The sequence below is a fragment of the Halichondria panicea genome, unplaced genomic scaffold, assembly GCF_963675165.1.
Source record: "Halichondria panicea unplaced genomic scaffold, odHalPani1.1 SCAFFOLD_25, whole genome shotgun sequence".
NCBI lineage: Eukaryota > Metazoa > Porifera > Demospongiae > Suberitida > Halichondriidae > Halichondria > Halichondria panicea.
The window spans coordinates 1-27,785 of NW_026986601.1; the positions used below are offsets into that span (position 1 = coordinate 1).

General features: G+C 40.3%; 3 protein-coding genes across 10 annotated transcripts in view; 1 reads left to right on the forward strand and 2 right to left on the reverse strand.

Moving 5' to 3' along the window:
* Positions 1-75: 75 nt before the first annotated feature.
* Positions 76-5,610, reverse strand: LOC135351977 (COP9 signalosome complex subunit 1-like; the record flags this gene model as incomplete). Its single annotated transcript, XM_064551056.1, is given in 8 exon segments — positions 76-170; positions 442-597; positions 1,051-1,128; positions 2,173-2,257; positions 2,619-2,731; positions 4,303-4,459; positions 5,160-5,344; positions 5,450-5,610. Coding segments are annotated over 8 exon segments (896 nt in total), but the record flags the coding sequence as incomplete, so codon positions are not given.
* Positions 5,611-5,657: 47 nt separating this feature from the next.
* On the forward strand, positions 5,658-14,710 carry LOC135351976 (fibroblast growth factor receptor 3-like). Its single transcript, XM_064551055.1, has 17 exons — positions 5,658-5,819; positions 7,343-7,434; positions 9,013-9,175; positions 9,236-9,393; positions 9,500-9,772; positions 10,988-11,118; positions 11,256-11,412; positions 11,565-11,691; positions 11,781-11,971; positions 12,161-12,275; positions 12,470-12,771; positions 12,958-13,068; positions 13,295-13,494; positions 13,614-13,783; positions 13,904-14,041; positions 14,165-14,264; positions 14,434-14,710. Exons 2-17 carry the CDS (start codon positions 7,368-7,370, stop codon positions 14,512-14,514), a joined length of 2,484 nt encoding a protein of 827 aa, XP_064407125.1. The 5' UTR covers positions 5,658-5,819; positions 7,343-7,367; the 3' UTR covers positions 14,515-14,710.
* Positions 14,711-15,014: 304 nt separating this feature from the next.
* Positions 15,015-27,785, reverse strand: part of LOC135351978 (uncharacterized) — a 32,487-nt gene continuing 19,716 nt past the window's right edge. For 4 of the 8 annotated variants that reach the window (XM_064551061.1, XM_064551057.1, XM_064551063.1 and 1 more), the window contains 15 exons: positions 24,775-27,044; positions 24,650-24,694; positions 24,174-24,515; positions 24,021-24,075; positions 22,878-22,958; positions 22,363-22,404; positions 21,938-22,024; positions 21,284-21,834; positions 21,081-21,230; positions 20,849-21,029; positions 20,595-20,696; positions 18,149-18,864; positions 17,821-18,054; positions 15,412-15,488; positions 15,015-15,264 (listed from right to left, as the gene is read on the reverse strand). In XM_064551061.1, the coding sequence (XP_064407131.1) occupies positions 18,515-18,864; positions 20,595-20,696; positions 20,849-21,029; positions 21,081-21,230; positions 21,284-21,834; positions 21,938-22,024; positions 22,363-22,404; positions 22,878-22,958; positions 24,021-24,075; positions 24,174-24,515; positions 24,650-24,694; positions 24,775-27,044 (4,256 nt within the window). In that variant the 3' untranslated portion in view covers positions 15,015-15,264; positions 15,412-15,488; positions 17,821-18,054; positions 18,149-18,514. The remainder of the gene's footprint in view (positions 15,265-15,411; positions 15,489-17,820; positions 18,055-18,148; positions 18,865-20,594; positions 20,697-20,848; positions 21,030-21,080; positions 21,231-21,283; positions 21,835-21,937; positions 22,025-22,362; positions 22,405-22,877; positions 22,959-24,020; positions 24,076-24,173; positions 24,516-24,649; positions 24,695-24,774; positions 27,045-27,785) is intronic. The other 4 variants (XM_064551058.1, XM_064551060.1, XM_064551059.1 and 1 more) reach the window with 4 other exon arrangements.

Consider the following 27,785-nt stretch of genomic DNA (forward strand, 5'->3'; position numbering starts at 1 on the left):
CGTGTATGTAATGAAGCAAACATAATATGGGAAAGTATAACTAAATACGCTATAAGATGAGCTGGTTTTGATTACCTGCTAGTCAGAACTTTAGTATAGAGATCCTGGCGATCAAAGGAAGCCAATGCACAGAGTCCACCATACACTGCCACACAGTAGGGGGACAAAAGCTAGGCAGGTTAGAGTGCACACTGTGAGTAGTACATCTCATTCAGTTATGGGCTATCATCATGCTAACTCTGTGAATTGCCCAAGGCGAATGTACAGCAAGACCTTGTATCACCGCACCTTAATTACTAAGTATGTACAATAGAAACCTGAGTATCGTAGACAGCCATTAAGGCTACATAGCGATATAGTCAACGACACACACACACACACATACACTGTAGCCATTATAGTCATGGAAAAGTGATATTGTTAAGAGACAGGCACACTCACATCTGGGAAGTTGCAGTGCTCGATAATGGCTGCACAGAAAAGCCTAGCTGAATTCTTGTACTTTCTGTTTTGCATTTCAGCGAGCCCAGCGGCACAGAGCAGTCTACAGGCAGTCTCCTGAGCACCAGTCACTCCAGAATGGGGGCCTTTACTCAGCTGCACGGGAAACACAGAGGCTGGGTACAATTGTACTCGGGTAGTTGTACACTGTATGTAGGGCACATACTATGAAAGTGAACCGCTTTTCCTGGTACAGCATGTCAGAGCTTAATTGGTAGGTAAAAGACTGTGAGGTTTACATTACACCTCTATAATTATAATTGTATGGCCTACATACACACATGCATGCAACCAGACAGCCCGCCTATAGGTATTACCCTTTATACTAGGGTTGCTAGGGAACAGAGGACCGCCTATAGGTATTACCCTTTATACTAGGGTTGCTAGGGAACAGAGGACCGGTACTCTAGGCAACCACACTGATGTGATATGTCATCAGGAGTTCAATGTGGGAGAACACACTTAGGCTAGTCACAACAAGTTTAATTCAAAATTAATACAATTAGTCAATGGATATCACAATTCAATTTTAGCTAGAGAAAGGCTTACATCAATAGGTTCCATGCTTGCATCAGCCTTACTGTAGTAGTTGAGCACCTGCTGCCAGTTGCCAAGCAACACGCTCACCTGTGTGTGTGTGGATAAGGTTAGGCGGGTAGGTAAAAACTGTTCTAACATGTTTCACTGGCCTAACTTTCAGTGTCCATAGCTTAAGTTACAATTTCAAACACTCGTTCTGTACATCTATCTGGCCAAAGGCCAAACGCAACAACAGTGATGCACTAATATGAGCATGGGCAGAGCAGCTGTCCATTACCACTGATGACTGTAGGGGTGCTTGCCATGGAAACATAATCAACATAGCCCTAGAGACATACTAGCAGAGACTAATCTAATGAAACAAAACCCGCAAGTATGTTCACAAATTAGGGGTAATTATCTCTAAGAGTACAGAGCAAATGTTTTGAATGCCTTGTATCCACTCACAAACTCATACCAATCATGCTCCATGTATTAACGAAATGTTAAATGAGCTGGGGACTGCAATCAACATCCCATAGCACTACATAAACATATCAACACTGCATCTTTTCAAAGGTACAATGCCATCAAAGTACCTCTTACCGAGACCCTTGGCTTCCAGTGGGCAGAGGAGTGGTCAATGTGGTAGTACTACAATTATATATACAAACCATTCACTACCACATTCTTAGTCAGTTGTGGAGAACAGCAGGGAACACACAATATATAAGAGCATGACTACTCTATACTACAGCACAGGCGTACCACACTAAGTGATACAAAATGGTTACACTATAATAAATAGTCTGGGAACTGGTACAGTACAGATACCGTATAGCATATATATTTCGAGGGTATAAATGTTCGCGGTTTTGGCTGATTAAGCATGTACCGTGAACATTTATACCCATGAATTTAATATCGCATGCAAGCATTATTCCGCGAAAGTTTACAGCCTCGAAATATACCCGCTATACGGCATATTACAATTCATAGACATGGGAATATTGAGTGGGGTGGATAGAAACAATTTAAGACATTTTCCTGTTTGTGTAATTATATGTATGTGTTTACGTACAGTGTAGAGTCAAACATTCACATTCGCTATAGGTATATATCTCAAATAATGTACAGTTGGATCAGACTGACCTTAATGACGTTCAGACAAAGTTGAACAATGTGTTTGGAGCTGGTACAGTGGTCCCTGGCACGCATGTACATCTTCAAAGCTTGACTGTGCGTGTGGGAGCAAGGGTGTATGTGTGGGTGAGCATGTGGCAGTACAATGCAAGAACAAGCCATTACACTAACAAGACAAGGAATTTCAGACATCAAAACCATTACGCACTTCTTATACTCCTATTATGCAATCACTTAAAAAAAAACGCCCTAGGGCTTGAGCTTGTTTCAAAGCTTTGTACACTTACTCACAAAAAAGTATACATGTACATGTATATCAGCCTAAAGGTATTGCTCCCAATCATGTGAGTCCATCCAAAACATAATTAAGCCATACATTATAAGGTGAGAAGCAAACAACGGTGAGAGTAGACAGTTTATATGCAATTAACAAATTACGTGCATCAAGTTCTCACTTTAGCTCTCCACAGTCAACATAGTGGTCCCCCAAAGAGTCAAACCCTCTCCGGATGCTCTCCTTGATTGAATTGCTGCGGTAGTTCTTCAGGTCAGAGTCCAATCGCTCAAGCTGTGTGAGTATTGAGGGTAAAGGAGAATTCAGTTATGGTCATATACAGGAAACAGGGCTTAATCAAGGGTTACTTACTTTTTGCTTAAAAAGGCTACTTAGTACATATAATAATACATAACCGAAAAATATTTGTTACAGTCTTCTGTGAATGTGTAATACAATACATGTGACAAAAGTGACAGATATGCAAATTCTGTACTCATAACTCATATTCACTTCCTAGAAGATTAAAACATGATCATCAATATGATTGAGTAGCGTAAATTCTTTGAACATACGGTGGTGCAGATATTATGCTGAGAATGGGCACCGGGAACCCAGATAATAACATGATTTTATACAGATCAAGAATTGGTTGCTAGACAATAAGCAACAACCGGCTATACATTTCTACACAGGGGACTCACCAAGTAATTAAGAGGATGATCTAAGTCAGCCGCAAAAAAAACCATATTTGGGGTGTTCTACTTATAATGTATCAGTCGCATGAGAAAATACAACACTGTTTTGGTAACCATATAGCAGCGAAATTTCGAGGGGCTTAATTTTCGCTGTTTTCATGGGATAGCAATCCTACACGAAAATAATTATCTGTTATAACATGCAAAGATTAAAGGCGTGGCTTCCAGTAAGCAGTCATCCCACGAACATTGTGCAACGAAATGCTTTTAGAAGCCATTCCACAAATATAAGTGCCTTGAAAATTTCGCGCTATACAGACACATGCATTATGTACATGTTGGCTACCATAGTACTAAAAATGAGCCAAATCATCAGAAAGTTTGACACTTGCGGAACTTTTGCGTTTTGGCAAGGATTATAATGTTATACAAAACATGTACCGGTATACTTTTTTGCGATTTAATTTTTGCAAAGCAATCAACACCCGCAAAAGTCCTATAATTATGTTTGAAGCACACACGGTATACAGAGTGTTCTGGAGCATTGCCCACTGGCAAATATGTTCATGTTGTACTAGCTATACAAAACAAACTATCAAATTCATGAAATTCACTCCATTTTTGAAGTGATGACCACAGACATGCGTCATTAACCAACCATGTAAAATGTGTACCCTAAGTCAATGGCGGTAAGCATACAGAGTAACTTTAGAACCACCGAACAGGAAGAGAGTTTGCAAACAGACTAGAGGGGGCAAATGAAGCTCGTAAATCACATGGTCTCTAATTATCATGGAAGGGATGTTAATAGTTAATTCAGTCATCAGTTCTGGGAACCTGAACCGTCGCACAAAAAGCAACAGTACAAATGTAACCTGCGGTTTCTGACGTGTGCATGTGTGCAGAGAATGTCTGAAATTATGGTTTACGAAGGCTAAATTCCTGATTCCCAAAATTCCGTCAATAATCACCTCCTACAAGCTCATTAATTAAACCAATTACAACCTCCACAATTCCTCCTAACAGCAACAAGGATTCCCACGGGGCACCAATGTACCCCTCCTATAATAATTATACGAACTAAACAAACAGGAAAAAATGATCTACTGCCTCACAGTGGAACCTATGAGAAGCTGTGTGTGAGTTCAATATCTGCCCGTTGCTTACCAAGATGGCTGCCTTCCTGTTGGTGGTAGTGACAAAGGTCACAGCGTCCTCAGCGTCAGGGGAATACTTGGGGTCACCTGTAGCCTGTTGTACTCTCTGCCTTAGCTCACTGAATAGAGGAGTGTTGTGAGTTCCCTCCACAGTCTGTAGACTCAGTCTGAATAGTGGAGGTAACAATGGACCGAGTTATTCCAATTATTGAACAAGGATTATTCTGAAGTTACGACCATAAGACATTACTATTACCTGTGCCTTAGGGTCAGGAGGAAACAGTTAGTGGTGGGGGAGAATACAATTATTTATCGAAGTGCGTGATTGTACTCATGAAATTGACGTCCTAGACATTTTAATATGTACCGTAATTGATGTAATTACAGCGCCATGTCAGCATCAGCATAATTTTTAGGTCCTAAAAGAAGTGCCAACCGTTGGTGGAATTTTTTTTTTCTGGCGCTTATAAAGGCTTGTTTGAGACACCAAGACAATCATCCTGCATCTTTGACTTCCTTCACTTCTAAACAGTTGTCTAACCCATAGCTACAGTCAATGAATGTTGTTCACGAGTCACTCAGCTCTCAATGGTGCAGCTAGCAAGTGAAACTGAGCTAGACCGTGCCTATTTTCTCTACAAATTCTATACTAGCTGTAGAACATAAGCAACACCATAATTTAGGCGCCAGCTGGGCTGAACGCAATTTTTTGTGTTCTAAAAGATGCGCCACTCAGAAGTGCAATAAATTTTTCTGGCGCTGTAATTACATCAATTACGGTTTTGAGTGGTGGCAAAGTTTGCGCACTATGATTATACAGGCACGCGTTTGTTCTCTTTTGAGGCCCATGGTGGTTTAGTTTTGTACCTGAGTGCGTCTGCACGCAGTGTTGGACAGTGCTTAGCGATGAACATCAGCCTTCGTATTTTAGCCAGGCCTTGAAAGCTGTTGGCGTACTGGTCGAGGTCGAAGTTCGGATTGTCTATGATGAAGTCATTGCTTTGAGAGAGAGTCCCATCTTCATCCACCTGCATCGGTTCCACACTGTCCATCTACAATTAATACAGACCGATGACATAAAAATTAATGATTTCCACTATTATTGGTCCTAACACCACACCGTGCTTATACATATACTGTACATGATTGATTAGTACCTGCTGGTACTGCTTTGGGACAGGCATACTGTGTAAATACTAGGTAACTGTCTAAAGAGGAGCTGGAAAAACAGTTCTTCTTTACCCGTACCCGGGCACGTGACTACAATAGTGCCACTGTCGCGGCTTGTATTCGAAGTTAGCCAGTTTCTATTTTTTTAAACCTTGAATACTAACCGCGGCTGAGCCAGATTTAGGGAAGGAAGTAAATTAAAACATTGGAATGCAGAGATGTCTGCGCTTATAACAAGAAGGAAACATGCTTTATTAGCAAAACGACTTGAGTGCAAAGAATATACGACACTGACTATAATTCGCTCTCAAGAAGAGTACATCTACCTGCAGTTGACAAGCACAGATTTAACTTTAGGTGAGGAAACGTAGATCTGCATTCAAGTTGACCTTAATATTAAAGAGCACATGTTGTTAATAATTATATGGGTCCAGTCACTGATCTTCATTCCACCACAATTTTTAATATGAGAATGGTTGAAGTCAAATGTATGATTATAAGATGAGATTGGGTACTTTTGGAATGCTGTGTGTTATTATAGCCAGCTAATGTAGGCAATGTTATATAGCAAGAGTAGTGTATATAGTCATAGTATGCTGTTGCAGCTGATTTAATAGCTCATGCAAAGATTATACGGTATACTATGCGAACTGTGAAACTGCGAAGTGTTGTCCACTAAAAGGCTGTGAGCTAGCTCTATGGGTAGAGGTGTGTTTCACACCATGTCCTATGACTCTGGTTAACTTGAGGTGTATTCTCCTTGTCCATCGTCACACCCATTTTCCCACATAAACTTTGTGCAGTTTTGCAGCATAGGATTTTGCGAAAGTTAAAACCACAGTGCATTAGGAACCCTCCTTTTAGATGCTCTCGTTTTTACTGGCTAAGTAGTACACAGCATTTATTTGCTTATAGTGATGCTGAGTATTGGGAAGTTAAATAGATGCATGTAACAATAGTCATTATGTGTGATAGCTAGCACCTGGGTGGGTTGATGTGCTGTAAAGAAAATGTTCATTCTTGACATATCTGTGGGATAGCAACACACTTAATGTTTTTATCGCTTACACGACAACAGAACAGTTGGCATGGAATGTATTCCGTGACCTTGTTTAGATGCAATTGTCAATAGCTGATCTTACCACTTTAGCTTGAAGGTTTCTAGGATACCAAGTCTTACTTTGTTTTGTTACCCTCCTGGGAGAATATGATTCTATTCCAGTGACGTACAAAGCTCTTTAACATCCTTCCTACTGCATTCCATGACATTCGTGTCCTTCTCTTTGATCTAAGTTAATGACTTTCATAAGTTCCTACCTGTCTTTTGATGTCATTATAATATAGTGTTTTCCACAAAATGTAAATTAATCGGTAGCTAAGATATCAAACTGAATGTTTGATCTCTGACAGTTGCCTGGTGATGTGCTACACTGTCTGACTGTAGCAAAACACAGCTACAACAGCTAGAAAACACACAACAGTTTGCTTAAACATGTTCCCCCGTTGTGTGAAACTGTACACTTTTCATTCCTGCTCTATACCTTTCATGTTCCAGTAATGCTGGTCTAGCTGTATTGGTAATATGTTATTGAATACCTTGGCTATTGACTGATTTCTAAAAGGCTACGCATCATGTAAATACGGGCTGTGAAGTTATACCCTTTGAATAGGTTGCAGGTGTTCCACCTTGCCTTTGATGTAAGTATTCCTAACCCAAACATTTGCTTTGAAGTGTCACCTATAATGTCACCACACACGTAACTAAACAAATTCAACTGTAAAAAAGAATCATGTTTCTGTCTGTACACTTGATATGCCAGATCATACTGTAACTGTGTTTTGAAAAGCCACTGACTGCATGTATACATTTCTATTCCCAGATTCTAACACACACACAGAGACAAGATGCCGAGAATTCTCGCTCTGTTGACTGTCTTCATTGCTGCTGTAGCAGCTAACGTATGTGATGAAAGTGAGTGCACTTAGCAAGTTGAAGTATATATTGTTGCTATACAGGACGTGTGGTCAATTCCCTAGGCCATTAGCAACTGTTGTATCTCTTACACATTTGGAGGGTGCACAATGGCTTAAACATAATTACCTTACAAGCATGTATTACCTACAGCTTAGTTTTCTACAAGACTGATGTAACAGTTGTTTGTAGCTATTGTGGTATAGCCCACAAAAATTGGTTGCTTTGATGCCCTACACAGCTGTTACTGGTGTTGCATACTTAACCTAGCCACTGTAGAGTGTTGTTGTGGTTAGAAACCCAGCTCAAAATCTTTTCAAGTGTGTTTTTAATCCAATTTTGGCCATTAATTAACTCTGGTAAACTGTGCCATTCATGGTTAGCTTCTCCAGTGCTGAGGAATACTCCTGTAGGAGTTGCCCTTGTCATGGGGGAGGAAGTGGGGTGGCTCTATTCATTAGGGAGATAAACGCTTGCTGTGTGGGAATTCATACCTAGCTTGATAATGCACCTGTCACAGCTCTCATAACACCTGTCCTGGACAATACAACAATAATCACGACAGCTTTTTGTGGATAAGGCAGAGTATTTCCTTAAAATTGGTTTGAAACTAACTTAATAAAGGTGGTTGCCGTAGTTTTCGTGGGAGTGTAATGTGTTTACTCCTTTGTTTCTCAACTTATCGATCGATATACTTTGGATATAATTTCATGTGTACGTATAACCCTAGTTACGAATTGTGTGGGTCATGAGTATTGAATTAGCATTATGTTACCAAATTACTGCACAACATCGCAAGGCATCTTTTAGTTGCGTGGCTTTCTTTTGTTATAGCTATTGAAACAAGTAGGGGGATTATTGTGTTAGACAACTTAATATCATCTTGTTACTAGATTTTGGAGTTGATCTGAGCGCAAAGACAGTGAGAGCCAAGTTTGTAGCTGACCCAATTAACCTTCTTAGGTCTCTGTTGACAGCTAGTCACATTCCTGTAGCTTCAGTTCACAGCTAGCCTCTTGTTTGTGCTGCTGGGACTCTTTATTGTGGTCGGTCGTAATGGCGGGGCATTCAGTTGCTTAATTTGATATCATAAACATGCAGTCTATTCGGAAGCATTGTGCAGATACTTATACAGTGTTGTCATTGAGTTCTAAAGATTCCTGTCATTTCTCAAGCCAACTGCATTCATCTATAGAGTGTAAATTCTGTCATTTAGTGTTGTGATTAACACTGGCTGGCTTGTATTTATGCCTCAGGCCACACCAAGAATATGTAACGCTGATTTGTGCATGGTTTGACACCCACTTGTTGTGGGTTATATAACTAGCTGTAAAATAAAGTTTTGATTCCTAACTTGTTTATATAAGGCCACCAAAGAAGGTCCACAACTGACGTCATCATCCTGTATAAGTGCACTTGTTGACAGGCTATACCCTAACAGCAACATTATAGCCATAATTTCAACCCTTTTGCACAGCTAGTGTGCGTAGACTTTATGTGACTGAGTGACCTATGTTAATGTTGTACCAAGGACAATGCAGACTGCACCAGATATTAAAGCTGTTCCCTCCTTTGCAGATATGTTTGTGTCCCATCCCATAAGTGTGGAAGCTCGCCTTGGAGACTTTGTGAACTTCACCTGTGACATAAGTACAGATACATATTTGCATCGGACCTTCAGGCATTATATGGCAAATGGAGCCTTCCTCGAGTTAAACGATATCAGGGATAGAAATGACATGTAAGTTATCTATCGAATGCATTATAGTAAGTGTGTACTGCTGTTCCTCTTTTACTGCAGGTTTTATAGACGCGCTGTGGGTGCTTCTAATGTGGCTAACACTCTTATGATAGAAGGAGTACAGTCATACCATGCTGGACAATATCAATGCTTTGCTACCTCTGATGGAAACAATTGCCTAACGTTTTTTTCTTTAAACGCTACCTTAACTATAATCGGTGAGTTTAAGATCCCGGCAACACTGCATGTAGTGACGATAGAGACATTTTATAGCTATGACACCCATGTGTAATTATTAATATCACTGTTTGTCCTCTTCCTCAGGCGAGCCTGTTATTAGTTCTGCCACTGAGTTCAGTGGTTTTACTACGGAGGACCTCAGTGTTACCCTCAGTATAACTGGCACCGACCCTACCGTGCAAGTGTACAGAGAGGGAGTCCTCCTAGTCAACGGCCCTCGAATAGAATTTAGCTTTGCTAATACACAGTTTGAGATGATCATCAGTGACCTGAAACAGTCAGATGCTGGAGAATACATAATTAAGGCCAGTAATGATTTTGCTAAGGCGGAAACAACTATCACAGTTATACCAATTGGTAAGTCATTCTTTCGTGCATTGCATGTTATGTATATATGCAAGTTACCCCAAGTTGGTACTAGACTTTGTTTTCAACGCAACAGGCAGAACATGCCCTTGAAAGGAATTTGTCTTTTGTCTGTCTGTCGAGCGCCCATATGCTAACTAGCCACAAAAATGGTGATGCAAATGATGTAAGGTGTCCAACAATAGGTTTCTGTTTGCCTGTTGTGTACTTCCCAGAATCAGTAAATCTGCATGTGTTTCTTTGAATAAGAGCTCAAACACATCGGACATGGTTGCTATGGCCTCCTGAGTGCTTGCATTTCCTGTGGGTGGTAGTTGTAGGAGTATAATCTTAATCGGCTGTTGCTATGCCCTGTATCCTAGCTGATAGTTAATTGACAGTACAGCTGGACACTCCCTAAGGTGTCAATAGCATTCAGGTTGGGAAATGTTGTTGTCATGAGCACCAGGAACCGTGAATATTGTAACTCATGAATCTCATATTCCTATACTGTGCAAACCACAACAACTTCCTGGGTGACCTATTTATTTAGCAACACCTGTAACTGCATGGGTGTGTTGTTGTGCTCTCCTGTTAAAAGGGCTATAAGTCATTGTGATGTTGGCTCAACACACACGGCATTAGGAGGCCATAGCGCACACAGCCAGATCAGAATGGAATGAAATAGGTTATCTGTTACCTGGGTGACTAACGGATTAGAATACCAGTTGATCGAGATACTGTGTGGGTAGCACCATTGATAGGGCAAATATTTTCCCACGCGAAGGAATTCAAATTGAGAATGTGCTTGTTTATGCAACCAATGAAAGTTTGTAGCTTCACACTAATATATTGTTGCTGCATGTGGAAATGATACTTGCAAACTAACAGTTCCCTGAAAGCACGGCAATTTGTATGCAATTAATAAGTGTTACAAGCATTGTGTTTAAGTGCATGTAATTACTGCATGTGTAGACCAAGTGCCCACTCGGTAATTACAACTCAATTGCTCAATTAGATTGGCATCAAAAGCACATCTGCCTCTCGTCAATGCCACAAACATGGACAGCCAACAATAGTTATGTCTAAATGGCACAAAAAACGACTGAAGATAATAGAATACAAAAACAATAGGTGTTCCCATTAAATAATGCAGTTTTGATATTTTAAAAAGCAGGACAATACAATTTTGGTGTCATTGGTTGAAAGTCTCTGTCTTTCCTGCAGGTCCTGACCGTCCTGTGGTGGAGCTAATGGATGTGCAGGTGTCAGCCTATGGGGAAGCTGTCCCTCTCACCTGCTCCATTCAACCTGAAGCACAAGAAGACTCTGTTGAATTTTTCTGGAGAGATATACAGGTAGCTAATCTGTCATGTTGTAGTTTTAATGTCTTAGTGTAGGCGGTTTTCAATCCTACTCCCTCCTGTAGTTTGCTTAAATGTTCAGGATACATCTATATAAATATTAAGAAATGTTTTTCTCATTTTCCACCTAGAATCGTGTCATCACTCCAAACAGCAAATTCAGCATCTCGTCTGACACAATGTCCAGTACACTGACTATCAATGCCCTCACAAGCAACTTCACTGGAGGGTACACCTGTGTGGCCAACAACTCTCGTGGCAGTACCCCCAAAGTTATTATTCTCTTTGGTATGTACTCTGTGGGCATAGCTAGACAACAACAGTGTTGCATTACAACTTCTGTTTTGTAAACAGTTGTTGTGCAATGACCAATATTTCCGCATTTACTTTGTTCGTCATTAGAAGATGTGCTTGTCATAAGCATTGTTTTTCTTTCACAGGCCCACCAGCTCCTGTTACAAATCTTCTTATAGTGGGAACAAGTAGTAGTCGTCAGAGAACAGTCACTTGGCAACAGCCCGGCAACTCAGTGGAGCCCATTCAGAAGCACATGATCCTGTTATACAGGTTTGTGACAGTGGATAAATATAGACGCTTACTTTTTGTTACGGTTTACCTTAAACAAAAAAAGCTAATGCTCTCTCTACTTATTACAGAGAGGATGAAGATGTTGTGGTTATGCAAAGAGAGGAAAACAGTTCCACTCTCACTACCGATGGTGTGATGTACTCCTACCCTCTGACTAACCTCAACCCTGGCAGCTTTCAGCTCACTGTCACTCCTGTATCTGTGGTTGGAGACAACACCGTGCAGGGGCCGGAGAGTGCAAGGAAAAAATTCACTGTTGGTGAGTGGCCCTCTCTATGCATATCAGTTGTCACCATGAGAGTTTGGACGTTTAAACACGGCAGAAAACAAATTGCTATTTCCAACGATAAAGCTTGTAGTCAAAATTACTGTATCTTGTAAATTTATGGACGTTCACAGCAAAGTGTAATGGCCTGTGCAAATACAATATCTCTCATTTGTTATCCAGATGAGGACACTCATGTTGTTGCTATTGCTGTGGGAGCTGGTGCTGGAGTGGCTGTGCTGCTTGCCATCGGTACTGCAGTGGGAATATTCTGCCTATGCTTCTACTATCCACACAGGTAGGCTCTCATCCCTAATTAGTAATCATGCATGCACTTTAATTGCTATAAACAGGGGATGTTGGTATCTAGGTGGGTTAATTCAATTGGGCATTGTTTAGTCTCTAGGATATGCCTAATTGTAAGTGGTTGCCCACTCTTACATGCACACCAGCGTGCACGTTTACATACTTATTATTCCAACACCCACACAGACGTCAGCTACAGAGTCAGCAACAAACTTGGAGCAGAGAGGACGTCAAAACTGATGGTGCCCCTAAAAATGAGTACACAGCGCTCACACTTCGTCCCAGCTCTGGCTATCCCGCCTCTCCTGGTATGAGCAGTCCCACCTCCGACCAGTTCCTTGCCAATATCGACCCCAAGTGGGAGTTCCCTCGTGAGAACATCAAGCTGTGCGACCCTCTGTGTGAGGGTCAGTTCACGGTACTCTACAAAGGGCTGGCAACTGGCATCAAGGAGAAACCTGTTGATGTGGCCATCAAGTCAGTCAGAGGTATGCCCACATTTGGCATGGCCCTGAACTGTGGGCACACTAGAACCCACAGTGCAGCTGGGCATTTCAATGACCTCCTTACTATATAATTGTTAGGTTCCACTTTATAGTGATTCAAATTGCCTATTAATTTGTGGTTATACATATAATGTACCAAGCTTTCACTTGTGGTTGTGTTGTGTGCAGTGGATGCCACCGAGGACGATGTGAAAGCTCTAGTGGCTGAGATGGAGATGCTGTCCAGTATTGGGCCTCACGAAAACATTGTTTCAATGTTGAGAGTCTGTACCGTTGGAAGTGAGTACTGTGCATGTGTGCATGCATGGTCTGTCCTATTGTACTTATGAAATAGCTTTGAGTGCCTGGAAGCCAATAGCTTTGATTCTATTCAGTGATGTACTAAGTATCCTCCTTGGTAACTATTGTAGAGGAAGTGTGTGTTGGAATGACTTTGTAACTTGAGTAGTCTTCTACAAGCCACCCACAAGATCACTCACTGACTGCTACCCCCTACCCCTTACAGAGCCTATGTACATGGTGATGGAGTACATGTGTCACGGTGACTTGCTGGGTTTCCTGAGGACATCCCGTGGTCACAACGGACGATACACAGTTTCCCCCGGCCTTGGATACCAGGCCCCAGCTATCAACCTCTATCCCAGGGACCTCCTCAACATTGGTGCCAAGATCGCTAATGGCATGAGATACCTCGCTGATAGAAAGGTAAACTGTACTTGTAGTTAGTTTTTCAGATCACATAATTATGCATAGCCATGGCCTGTTAGGAGTAGTAATCATGCCACACAGCACAGTATGTTCATTTGTTACATTCCTCGCTGCAGTTGGTTCACCGTGCCCTCTGTGCCAAGAATGTCCTGGTTGGCGCCAACATGAGCATCAAGATCTACAATGTGGGCTCCTTCGACATGACCTTTGAGAGCAGAGACTACATCATGAAGTGGCTAGCCCCAGAAACCCTCTTTGATCAGACTGCCACTACATACAGCGATGTGTAAGTCAGAGATACCTACATTGTAGTAGATGTATACTATGTGCATGTGTCCTACAAATATTATTAGCATGCAATGGCAAGTACGTAGATCAATTGTGACCCATGCTCAATGTTTTGCAGGTGGTCGTTTGGTGTGGCACTGTGGGAGCTGGTGACTGTGGGGGGTACCCCCTACGGGGAGATTCAGCCTGAGGACCTCTACTCACAACTCATGAACGGAATGAGAATGCCCTGCCCTCAGCACTGCGCCCAAGAAATGTGAGTGTACTTACCGTACCTACTGTGTGTACACACACCACACAAATTGTTTTGGCAACCCACACGTACCTACCTGTTGTTAGAGCTTGATCACTATCTAAGGCTGTATTATTTCCCCTGCAGCCACGAACTCATGCTGGATTGTTGGAGGAGGAATCCAGTGGATCGCCCACACTTCTCTGTCATCCATGAGAAGCTTGAAGACCTGGCCAATTCTAAAGTGGTGAGTTCATCAGCTCACTCAGTGGTACTATATTGTCACGTTGTTTTGTGAGCTTCCTATTACCATGCAAAGTCTATTACATATACTATATGCATGTACATCTAACTCTACTGTTTGTCTCCATGGCTCTCTATATTTGATCACCTGTGTGCTCTACACACCACTACAGAATCTGTTGGACTTCCAGAACTATGACATGTACATCTACTCTCAATTCGAAGAACCCGTCGCTCTCTCAACTGTTCTATAGCACTAACACTCTGTCATGGCACTCAACAACCATTTTTATTTATCTTCTTGTTTCTGTCTCAATCATTCATCTATTTTCTTGATAATTTAGTTTTTCTTCCGTGTTGTTTTTGTACGTACAATTTATACATCAGCTGCAGTTGTAATACTATAACGTCACGTATCTATACTATTAAAATTGATATACAGTATCTGAATGATGACGGGGGTGACAGACATAAACAGTATCATTTGGGGTACTCATGAATGATCTAATTACTTGCTGTGCAACAGAAAGATCCAGTGTAGCTTGACTGGCTTGATAAACTAGAGGAGGCACTCTCTGATCGTGGCATGTCTTCCTTTCCACTGGTACTTTGCATGCATGAAACTGAAAATATCACTTATCCTATTATAGTGACTATACATGCCGCTATTAAACTGAATGCCATAATTATGTAGACTACATGTATACACTGGTGTTGACACATGCCATATGTGTGTTGAATGATCAAGATTAAGTAAGCAGCAAATCAAAATTTTCCAGAATATGAGAATATTATAATTACCATGATCGCTAGATCTAGATCTATAATTATAGGGGTGAAGTATGTCGTACGAGTTTGTGAATGCAATTTGGGAAGTTACATTGAATTAAGCTATATAGACATTAATTTTGTGCAGGCTATGCATGGCTGAAACAATTTCATTCAAGCTCGCGATCGTCCTCTGGCTAGTGGACGGCTTGTGGGCCAGATTCCTGTTAAGTCACCTGGGTTTAACAACATACAGGAAAGAGGTCGTTAGGTTAGATACTACTAGGAGAATGCATGTAGAATATTATGGGGAGCGGGCTTACCACTGTTTATTGACAATATTATCGTAAAAAGAGAGTGTCTGCGGCTTGTAAATAATTTACCTTTTGATCATCACCACTCCTCACAGATCTAGAGGGATCCATAAATTATTTATCATGGTCACCACATCAGCTTTGTCCTGTAAAATATATACACGAGAGAGTACGTAGTTGATCAATGCACGGAAAGGTTATGCAATGCTTATTTAACTGTCCATAACCTAACTACTGCAACAACTTGTGTGTATATTGAAAACCAACCTTTGAAAATTATGTACTCGTTAGTTTGAGGGGATAGTTATTTACACAGCAATTTTGGGCAGATTTCTATGGAACGCTGTTTACGACAAAATTCAGGCAGAATTAATTGGCGTGTGCATTCAATATAAAATTGAAGATCGATTTCGAATTTTGACAGTTGATTTTCGATTTACATGTGAACGATCTTTGACTGATTATCGATTTTTGAAATTCAATTTTTGTGCTACCGTTAGAACTATCACTCTGAGCTGTATCAGGTGAGATTAGTGGATCAAGATGGAGGCAACATTTCATGGGATGCATGGACTCTAAAGTAGGTCTGTGAAAAGAGTCGGTGTGTATTTCCGCCTACAACTAGTCAATAATTAAAATAGGTTTGGCTAAGCAAAAGAAACCGGCTAGTTCTAGTGGTCATATTACTCATTATAGCCTCGATTCCAGGCCATTGAGAAGGAGAAAGGGGCTGTTCCAGTTTTGAGGGTGGCCTGGAATCGAGGCTACGCTAGTAGTTTCACTGGCTATTTTACTTTGGCATAAGGGATAACCAAAATCTCATATGTATAGAGAAATTTAATAATCGATAATTGAATTTCAGAAATTGATTATCTATGGCGCTCCATTTGTTTCATTATTCAATAGTGAAAAATATTGTCAATGGCAAAATATGTTGACAATGATGTAATGTGATTGTCAATAATTGGGTTACCTATTGTCAATGATTATCCGATTCATTGTCAATAACTATCGTCATGTTTGTCAATAATTGGGTGCCTATTGTCAATAATTATCCGATTCATTGTCAATAAACTATCGTGATGTTGTCAATAATTGGGTTGCCTGTTGTCAATGATTATCTGATTCATTGTCAATAATATCGTCATGTTTGTCAATAATTGTTGGAATTATTGTCAATAATTATCATCATTATTGTCAATGATTGCTCAATTTTATTGTCAATAAATATCATTATTTATTGTCAATGATTGTTCAAAGTATTGCCAATAATATTTCACCCGTTTTTATTCGATGTCCCTGCTCCATTCCGGAATGGGTCACCATATTTTACTGCGCATGCGCATAAACTACCAAGAGCCACGTGGCAGGAGTTGACTCACTGTACACGTATACACAAAAAGACCAGAGATTAAAGACTTACTGCAATTAACTCACGACCTCCACAGAACACGTACTGCAGGAAGCTTTAGCAAGGGTCTTAAAGTCGAATGGCAGCCAACGAGCAGGAAGCTTACTATGTACATAGCTAGCTGGCCTAGTGTAGTATAATTTAATTCAGAGTTATTTTACCTGAGCTTCCTGCTCGTTGGCTGCCATTCGACTTCAAGACCCTTGCTAGAGCTTCCTGCAGTACGTGTTCTGGGGAGGTCGTGAGTTAATTGCGGTAAGTCTTTAAAGTTCATGCGCATGCGCAGTAAAATATGGTGACCCATTCCGGAATGGAGCAGGGACATCGAATAAAAACGGGTGAATAATTATTGGCAATACTTTGAACAATCATTGACAATAAATGATGATAATTATTGACAATAAAATTGAGCAATCATTGACAATAATGATAATTATTGACAATAATTCCAACAATTATTGACAAACATGACGATATTATTGACAATGAATCAGATAATCATTGACAACAGGCAACCCAATTATTGACAACATTACGATAGTTTATTGACAATGAATCGGATAATTATTGACAATAGGCACCCAATTATTGACAAACATGACGATAGTTATTGACAATGAATCGGATATCATTGACAATAGGTAACCCAATTATTGACAATCACATTACATCATTGTCAACATATTTCGGCATTGACAATATTTTTCACTATTGAATATAATGAAACAAATGGAGCGCCATAATTATCAGATCGATTGTCAAAGATCGTTCACGTGTAAATTGAAAATCAGAAATCGATCCGGCTTCAGGATGCACACGCCAATTACATTTTGCCTGAATTTTGTCGTAAACGGCGTTCCATAGTTCTCATACTTAAAGGCTTTGAGGTCTAAATAATGCCAATGATTTGTTTGAGGAGATTATAAAGCAAGACTGTAGTCCTCTGACATATGAAATAAACAACTCTGTCTCATTCTGTCTATCATTTCCTTGATTGATTTATCTGTGTGAACATTAATTTGGTAAACTCTTCATTTGAACAGCATGCACCTGTACTGATAACTCACTTGTCTCCGCTCTTTGTAAACAGGTTTGTGTTTACAGATCAATTTCCCAGCTTAATCCTTCCATTGGTAGTGACAAAGTCCTCCTCACACACACTCTGGAAGGTGAGAAGTTGGGCCGCGTTCATTAATTGATCTGATGTTATCTGGCTCTTTATTCCAGTGGAATTCCAGTGGAAGGAGAAACCATCACAATTTAGACACCTCTAGTTTACTTTTCTCACCAAGATTGACAAGCTGTATAAAACAGCAGCTAATAATTTCAAGAATGACTACAATTAATTCAATAATTATTATGCACATAGATCTATGTACGCAACTGCACACACACCTTTCCAATCCAAGCTGTCTGTCCTTTCCTCAGGATTGCTACTATGCACACTGAAACCGAATCCATACACATCTTTCGATAGGATGCAGAAGCATTTTGTGACCAGGGCATTGGCACTGAAGGAAAGAGGCGACTGTGGTTTCTATAGCAACTTGTATTTTGTAGCTTCTTTCACTTCTCTTTTCGATTTTGCAATGAGCTTGACCTCATCTTCTTCATCTATGTTTACAGTAGCTATAGCTATTATATCGAATCATTGTTTAAGATGTAGGCTAAAAATAACGTAGCTACAAATGTACACTATGGTGTATAAAATAAACAAGTGTTGTGTGCTGAGTATTATTTACTGTCTTGATGAAGCATTAGCTATGTAAACGGTCCGAATTCTACTTCGATTTCCTCAGCTATATCGTTGCGCTCAACAGTAGGACTCCTCAGGCATTCACATATGTAAGGCCATGTGACCGGATGATCTGAATCAGTGCATTCGAAACGCCTGCCTACCATCTCGGTTAGACAGCGCTTATTATTGTTTTTGTATTGATCCTCAATATCTTTCAAATCTGAATACTTCAGTCCAAAAGCCATTCCCAAATCAAACCAATCTTTGCGAGCAGTCTTCAGTTTCTCACAAATAGTTAGGGTAGTCAAAACAATCGGATTGGAGGACGACTGTTTTGTTGAGTTTATGCTTGGATGCTCCTCCTCTGATGATCCTATTATCAAGTTAATTTTGCCATTTTAAGTAAACTGAATAACACAATGCATGATTGAATTGCAAATTAAAAGCGTTTACTTTATGCAGTGAATTCCGTAGTCTTATCGTGCTGAACATGCAAGAGTCAATGGAAACTGCCACATAGATCTAATTATAGTAAATTAAATTTGTCCCCCGCAATAGATTCCCACAGGGTGTCCCCCGGACACATTATACTCTTAATTGTCCCCCAGGACCAATGCTCCGGAGTAAAGTGTCTATATATGGATGCGGTGTAGATCTAACCGGGGACTGCTGGTCTCCACTGGACACATTACTGGAGCAAGGTGTCCCAATGTATCCGGGACACATTACTCCGGAGCTTTGGAGCACGCTCTAAATTTACAAACTGTACATGCATGTATTACATTGAAAGATAAAAAGTTTGGTCTACAGTAGAGTTGTGTATGTATAGAAGTGTTAGTGTGATAATGATGATTATGATTAAAGGTCTTCTCTATAAACTGGTGCTATTGTTAAGTTTTTTGTCCAACATGCATGTTTGTTGTGCGCGTGCGATGCTTACTTTGGCGGGGGATACTTTGCTCTGGACCTATACCTATGGTACATGTGGTGAAGATCAATTATCCCACTGCTTGTATAATAAAAGCACCGCAGGTGCTGATGCCTCGGCCGGTGGAGATACCAAAGCTACATAACATAAAGCTACTAATAGCTTTTATACACATGATGAACAATTTTGCTGCATGCAAACTCGAAGAGTGGGTAATGATCGACCGTGATTGTTGTTAAAAACGATGGATGCCAAAAGTTCAAGTCTAAAATTAATGGCTGCATCAGCAGAGCCTTGCAGCCCTCTTCTCACTCTTGCAGCTACCAGTAGCTAGCGTTTTATTGCAGAGCTAACTTTAAGTAGAGTAGCAACACTTGGTAAACAAGTTTGGCTACGTGCTCCTGAAAAGGCTGCAATGGCATTCCAAGAGTAAAACTAGGCATAACTCGAGAACAAAGCATTATTTTGCAATCCAAGAAAACATGACTATAGAAGCCTATAGAAACTCTTACTTGCACTTCATTGATCCTTGAGCAGCTGTACCAGTCTACACAGACACATAAACACACTACCGTATACCTCGCTTGCGCATGCGCACCGAGGCATAAAAACTATAACAACTAGTCTCAATTCCAGGCCCTTAAGGCCTGTAAAAACACCACAATACCAATAGGAATGAAAGCACTGCGGGTGCTGATGCCTCGGTGGAGGTGTTAAAGCTACGTAACATAATTAAAAGCATATATTTTAGCATTAGCTTTATACACACACATTATATTCTGATGCCATTAATTTGCATTAATTTTGCTGCATGCAGAGAGTGGGTAACGATTGTTAACTGTTAAAACCGATGTATGCCAAAAGTCCAAATCGAATGGCTGCACACACACACACACACACACACACACACACACACACACACACACACACACACACACACACACACACACACACACACACACACACACACACACACACACACACACACACACACACACACACACACACACACACACACACACACACACACACACACACACACACACACACACACACACACACACACACACACACACACACACACACACACACACACACACACACCACATACCTCACTTGCGCATGTGCACCGAAGCATAAAATTAACATAATATTCATGACACCAAAGAACACACCTTGTGTTGATGTTGATTGGGTGCATTTTGCACCAGACGTTTCCTCAGTGGATAGAGGAGAGGGGGCGACAGAAGAGAAAACGGGAGAAGCGTGCTGCTCTACTGACATGGAGAAAGGGAGGAAATAAGGGTGCACTATTTCACTACACCAATGCAAGTGGAACAATAGCTATGTAAAATAAATAATGTGCAGTATAGCTAATATTTTTGGAGCAACATTAATTAGCTACACAAAACATGGAATATTTTCTGACCTGGAAAAGTACTGTCACGGTGGTTTATATTAATAGTGACAATGTTGTAGGGACTCTTTGCACCCACTAGCTTGACTTGATGAAATAAATTGCGAATCTTGCAATTGTTTATCATTTCGGCATTTAGGTGGCAGTACGGAATTCTCTGTCCACTAAACTGATCAACATGTTTCTTGATGACCTACAGATGTGATGTACAGTTATGCACATGTAATTCACAAGATTTACCCACCGTAGGAGGAAACATTGGGATTATTTTCCACCCTCCCTCGACTTCGATACCAGCCATAGGAATATCCAGTGTTATCCTGTCCTCTTCGAACTCAACAAAATGATTCACTCCGAGAACAGCTCTTTTAGAGGAGTACTCCTTCTTCACATGCTGCAGTAAAACAATAAATTACTGTTTGTGAGTATATAATTATTGTCACTTACTGTTCTATGAATCTCATCATTCCAGCTGACAACAAAATGAATTTCCCTGCTGTGCAGCTCTGAGCCAAAGTAGTAGAGGCTGGCAGTGTACACTCTCTCCCTCTCCACATCCTTTCCTGCCACAGCCAGTCCACTGAAGTTATTCAGCTCCAGCAAACCATATGAGGTCTTGTCTGTGAAAGAGCCACTTCCTTCAAGCTGTTTGAATGTGTAGGGTAAATTCTTCTGAGAGCAACGTGCTCTTACAAATGAGAGCTTGGCAGTGCTATTCATCTTGGCACAGTGCTGTATCTCGACTGTCAACAGCTGCTGGAATTGACCTGGGAGATGAGAACGCACCCAGAAGACACCGCTGACCAACTGTAGATTGTAAGGAAACTTGTATTTTCCAGCTACACTGGCCATGATGTCTAGCTGACACTGGTCAACACCAGCTGGCAGGGAGCCCTGGGGTATGGTGAGCTTGAACCCATAGCCAACCCAGTGGAAGGTTTGGGGTGAGTTGGTGACGATCACACAAGTGCTGGCCAACACTTTAACACCAGGGAGGTCTGAACATGGAAGAGGAAAAATACATTGAACAAAATACAAGAGCGTGTTTTGTTTGAAATAGCAATACATAACAATAAGTCTGACTGCACATGCAATGCTCACCAAAACTATGTATTCCATATGCATTTGATTCCTGTGGCTGACTCACAACTTTACTTGGTAGACGAGTAGATAATCCATCCTGAAAACCTATATCAGTGGTCAGAGGAGGTTTGGCGCATCATAATGTTGACGGAGGAATGTGTAAGCACGGAAAAAGAACAAAAAAGATATACGGAGAAAAGCTAATCTATAGAGGAACACATAAAAAGTTTGGTTTTACAGTGCAGTTGTTATAAAAGTATAAGTGTGACACGATGATATGACTACAAATTTTGCTTTCGTGGAACTGCCTCTAAAACATTTCGTTGGATAAAATGTTGTACTACTCATGTGTCAGTCGTAGAACAATTGCTAACTCTCGAAAATAGGGAAATTAAGCGCCTTGAACATTTCGCACTATATATACGGTATATGCACAAACTGACTTTTCTGTGTGGCTGAGTTACTCATTTCCGGTGTCTGCCGCACTGAGAAAAAAAAAAATTGTTAAACCTCTGCATGGCATAAAAAATTATTATCTCAGTATTATAAGTAAACTTCAACACATATACAACATACTATAGGTTTATCAGCACAGTATACTACATTTGTAATCAGGTAGGGAATTCTCTGGGATATTAATCTTAAATCCAAAGTTGCTGAACTCTTTAGGATTGGTTAGTGATTTCCATAAAAGATGCTCCAATGTGACCTGTGCACAATATAATTGGGTTTTTGAATATACAGGGTTCTTTCAATTGTAAATTGCAAGCTTTCGCAAAGAGCTAGAGTGTTCAATTTGAAATGCAAGGCTTGTACAATGTCATTTGCAAATGATTAATTACGCATTCGAGACCCAATATATACGGTATAATAATTATACACTAGAGAGCTAACACTATTGTATGACTTGTTCTACTTCACATGCACAAGGAGCCATGGCCCCAAAAATCAATCAAACCTGGTAATGGTATGGATTCGGTACCATTGCGGTTCCTAATTGTCGACTCTTTATTCCTTTCAGTAGATAACTCACCTGAAGCTGAATACAAATGTGTCATCATTCAATTAATTATTGTATATCATTAGCCTCATTATACCTCACTTAAAACAGCTGCATGGTCGATGCGTACCTTACTGAATCTTGTAAGGCTAGAAATTATATTGAGATTGACTACGTATGTTACAACTCCATGCCAGAAGCTTTTGCTGGCAGTAGTATTCACTAATATATTCACTGGTCTAGTTATAGCATAGATAAACGAAAGAGAGGGATAGGCAACGCCCTGCGTGATGCTAGGTAAATGCAGTATGTGACGTCACACACTCTGGTTGGAGGCTTGTTGCGCTCAAGAAAGTACACAATGATCCCTATATTATCTGTCTAGTTTTCTCGTAGGGGGCCTAAAAGAGCAACCAGGCATCATGCACACATACACCCAGCACTACTGATAGCTACAGCTGCTATGTTAGTGCAGAGCTTTCTTTTATTCAGCTTGATTTGTGTGAAAAACACCAAATTGTAAGGTTGTGTACCTCTATCTCCAATATGAAATAATTTTATTACATGTAGGTTTCACAGAATTAAAGTGTGTTTATAACTGCATGGAACAAAGCATATCATAATGCAGTGAAGTAGTGGCAGCACCATGAAACGTTTGTCCAGAGTCCAGAAAGCTTGCGTACCTCTCCTGCTCTGACTGTACATGGTAATGTAGTTTTAAGTGCTCTAAGACACAGCTCAAGTATCTCTATCTGTCTTGTGTGATCGATGAGATGGCATTTGAAGGACTTGGGAACAGACTTATTATGGTTTGTATAGAGAGTACTGACACCCCCCCCTTTGGAGCTCACTTCCTCATCACATTGCATAAGTAGCTCTAAAAGATTAATAGCCTATGTCTAAGTGTATCTGGTGTCTCCTCAAGAGTACAGCTTGCTATAGTACTACAAACTATAAAATCTTTACTGACATTTTGAATGGACACACCCCTTTTTGCTCATTACACGCGGCAACTAGCCTCATCCAACGGAAGTGCTGGGCGTTGCCTATTCCTCTCTTTCGTTTATCTACGGTTATAGGTACATGTTCCAATTGACATACCTAGTAAGCTAATGGTAGAAGGCACCAGATGCTCTTCTCTGAATGCATCATTGTCCTGTAAAGAATGTTATAATGTTTTCAACTTCACATTAATGCATTTATTACTACAAACAAGCTTGCAGAAACACGAGCTATGCATGCAACACATTATACCTTTTCTTTCAAGTACTGACAGATCTTGGTAACAATGTCTTCCTTCCCCAGATCCAATAAGATCCTAATCAGTGCTCTGAATGTTGCTTTGCTTGGCTCGTGACCCCTCCAGATTGACAAACAGTTGATTACTGCAACTTGATTGCTTCCACTTAAATAAGTCTCTCGCTTCACATCAGCTTGTTCATTGTCAGTTAATTTTAGCGGGTGAAGGTAGAGCTCTACACTATCAAAGTGCATAGCTACTGGGGCAAAGTCGTCTTGTCCAATCTCTCGATTCAACTGCTCGTCAGTGACTGCCTGCTTTACCATCAACTTATGGAGGCTGGTAATCCCTGGATTCTATGTATAATGAAGATGTATTTTATTACCAGACCTACTATTGAAATAGCCTGAACAAGCCTCTGTTTGATTAAATCTTACGTGTATATGGCTATTGAATTCAGGGTCAGGTTTGTATGTACAAATACTCAAACCTTTTGATTATCATCAATATCACCATGATCCACACCAGCTAGGTCCTGTATGTATTATATGTGGGAAAAAGGGCAGTAAATTGTAGCTATATATATATACAGTCATGAACTAACTGTTATCTTACCTTCGGTAACCATGTACTCATTTTAGGGGTTGCACTTATAGCAATTCTGCAGCTCTCACACTTCAAGCTTTCAAGGTGGTCTCCAAGATTAAATACAGCCAATGATTCATTACCCATTTTCTTCTTGCAATCGCTTTGAGGGCATTTAAAAGCAAAATCATAGCCCTGCGACAGCTGGAATAAAGACCTCTGTCTCATTCTGTCGATGACATCTTTGATTGATTTCTGCAGCATGTCTTTGATCAACGGGCAGCAGAACTCTTCATCTACAGCAGCACCTGGGGCTCGTGATACTCGAAACTCACAGTACTTGGCTCGGGAAATCAACACAATATTGTAACGCCCTCGAAATCGAAATGTGATTTTGTTTTTATATACAATGCTACTTTGCTCTTTTCCAAGTAAATCAAGCGAATCCTTGTTACCATTTAATAGGTTAGCAACTAGGGCAGAAACAAAACCCAATGGCACAAAACCAGTTTTAAAACGGACACAAAGGGGCTCTGGATCTTTATCAGGATCTGCTCCTTTGAGAGGCTCGTTTAATACCTCACTAGTGGCTGCTTGAAGTACTGCTGGAAGAAAGTACCCATCAATAGAATCCATAACGATTGGAACGACTATGTTTAGATACTCTAACAAGGGTAATAGTTCTTCAATAGGTAAATGGTTTTCTTGAGTAACGTTGGCCTCAATGTTGTGATCTTTCGGACAAAAGAAGCCCCTTTGTCTGAAGCGAAGGATCACAGACGATCCTACGTTTCTATATGGTGGATCATAAATATTAAAAATAAGCTCACTAATAGAAGTGAAAACAGCTTGAGGATCACAGATGACGATATCCTTTAAAAGCTTGAGCTTTTCATCTTTCTGAAAGTACATCACTAACCCAATGTACTTATGAAGGAATCTAAGAGCAACTTGAACATTCTCTTTATTCATTTTAAAACGTTTGCCGATTTCAACACAGTCTGTAAATTCTATAACTTTCCTCTTCTTTTTCTGAGCAAGAATCTTCAAACAAATGCTAAACATCAACCACCGTGCAGGGATGTTATATTTACGGAATCTGCTTTCAATTAGGTCTGTAATAATTCTTCTATACTTATCAACTTCAGGCTTGCCCCCAGATTTATTATTAATTGGAAACAGAACTTCAAGATCATCACTCTTATTATTATGATACTCAATTTGATCATTCTTATAAAAAGAAGTGGTTTCTAGCTTAGCATGAAGTTGCTTATTAGTTTCTTTTACAATCTCTTCAGCTTTCTCTTCACCGTTTTTATCACCAGATGTGAGGTCATCTGCATAGGTTCCCATAATCAATACAAGTGAGTTAATTTTCTTATTATTGGCTGGGTCTTCTATATATTTTTCTACCTCCTCATCTGAATGACCAAAGCATTCAATGCATGAGAGAGCAGTGAAAATAACTTCTTCTGGTGTATATTTGAAATTCTCACAGATAGAAGCTTTTTTATCGTTTTGAAATTTGCATTTTGTATCCTGTGGAGTTTGCAATTCCCAAAGAAGTTTCATGAACACAAGATACATTGCGGGCCCAATTGTCAAGGATGGTAACAATTCCAAGAAAGCAGGCTGGCCACCCACATCAACTATGTTGATTATAGCATGTAGTGATTCTACATTATCATTGGGAGAATTGCTCAATTTAGTACGTAGCTCCTCAAATTCTTTGTAAGCTTGATCAATCTCGCTTTGAGGTAAATTCTGAAGTTCTGGACAAGAGCTAGCAGTAGGTGATTGCTCAAAGACTGAATAATTAGTGCTCTGAGAACTTTCATTCGTAGAAACAGCAGCTATATCTGCAGTATCAGATGTATGATTAGGAGGCACAGAATCACTGCTATGATCAGACGTAGACAGAGTTTTTTCTGGTTTTTCAGCAGTAGCCATTTCGCCTGCTTTTCTAGATTTAGTCTGTGAGGCTAGAAGGGACACGAGTGCACTCAATTCCTTACCTATGTCTGATTCACCAAATATTTCCCAACTTTGTTCAGTTGACAGGGCTACTGATTCGTGGTTATAGACTAGGAACGCCTCTTTATATTCTGAAAGGCCAGTGCTTCCAGGCGGTTGCTTGTCAGGATCTTCGCTGATATCCCATTTCATTATCCCAAGCAATCTACGAACAAATGTTGACTTTCCTATTTGCCCTGGTCCAATAGCCAGCATTTTGAGATAAAACAATAGGATAATGTCATCGTTTTTTATCGCTTCTTCATAGATTTTATCATCCTCTATCCCTGCACACAAAAAATAATTTTCTGGTGTGTTACTGGTCAAGTAAGTTGATTGGATATGGCTTCTGAACGAACTTGTGTGAATAACAATTATGCCTCGAGGCGTAGCCGCACAAGGAATACGGTAAAGCTGATTGTGTGTGTGTGTATTCAGTTGTAACCGCTCAACGGTTGCATGCGCCGAAAACTAACAGCCTCTATAGACCGCCAATCCTTCTCTCTTCAATTTATGATTATACGACATGCAAATTAACAGCTTGTTTAATGACCCGGCTATTCCAGCACAAAATTAAAGGGAAAGTTAGGTTAGCCCCAACACTAAAAAAGACCCAAACAAGATAATGTGAGTATTGGTTATTTAAGAAATTTGATGGCAAAAAAACAAGTTGCAGGTGTCATACAGAATTTTGAAGTAGGGGGGAAATAACGGAGAGACGCGAAGCATGCCCCCCCCCTATAGAAATTGTTTGCTCTAAGGTTGTTTGCTCTAAGGTGAATTTTGGTGGGTTTCGGGGTTGCCTTTGCTCATTTTGTAGGGTCATATTCGGGTCCGGATAATAATTATGTCACTAAATGAAAAAGGTGCTCTAAGTATATAGGAGAACTTTAATGCCCATCGTCACTAAATCTCTCATATATACTAGGAGGCATTTTTATAATGCATGTGCATTAAACAATTTCCCCAGGTATATAGAAGAGCTTTAATGTCTACTGGCATTAAAGCTCTCCTATATAGTACTTTAG

Excerpts from the sequence above, each read along its gene's own strand:
- LOC135351976 (XM_064551055.1), top strand. The coding sequence starts at position 7,368 with ATGCCGAGAATTCTCGCTCTGTTGACTGTCTTCATTGCTGCTGTAGCA. Across the intron at positions 9,773-10,987 it reads TATCACAGTTATACCAATTG|GTCCTGACCGTCCTGTGGTG; the intron begins GTAAGTCATTCT and ends TCTTTCCTGCAG. Across the intron at positions 13,784-13,903 it reads GCCACTACATACAGCGATGT|GTGGTCGTTTGGTGTGGCAC; the intron begins GTAAGTCAGAGA and ends AATGTTTTGCAG.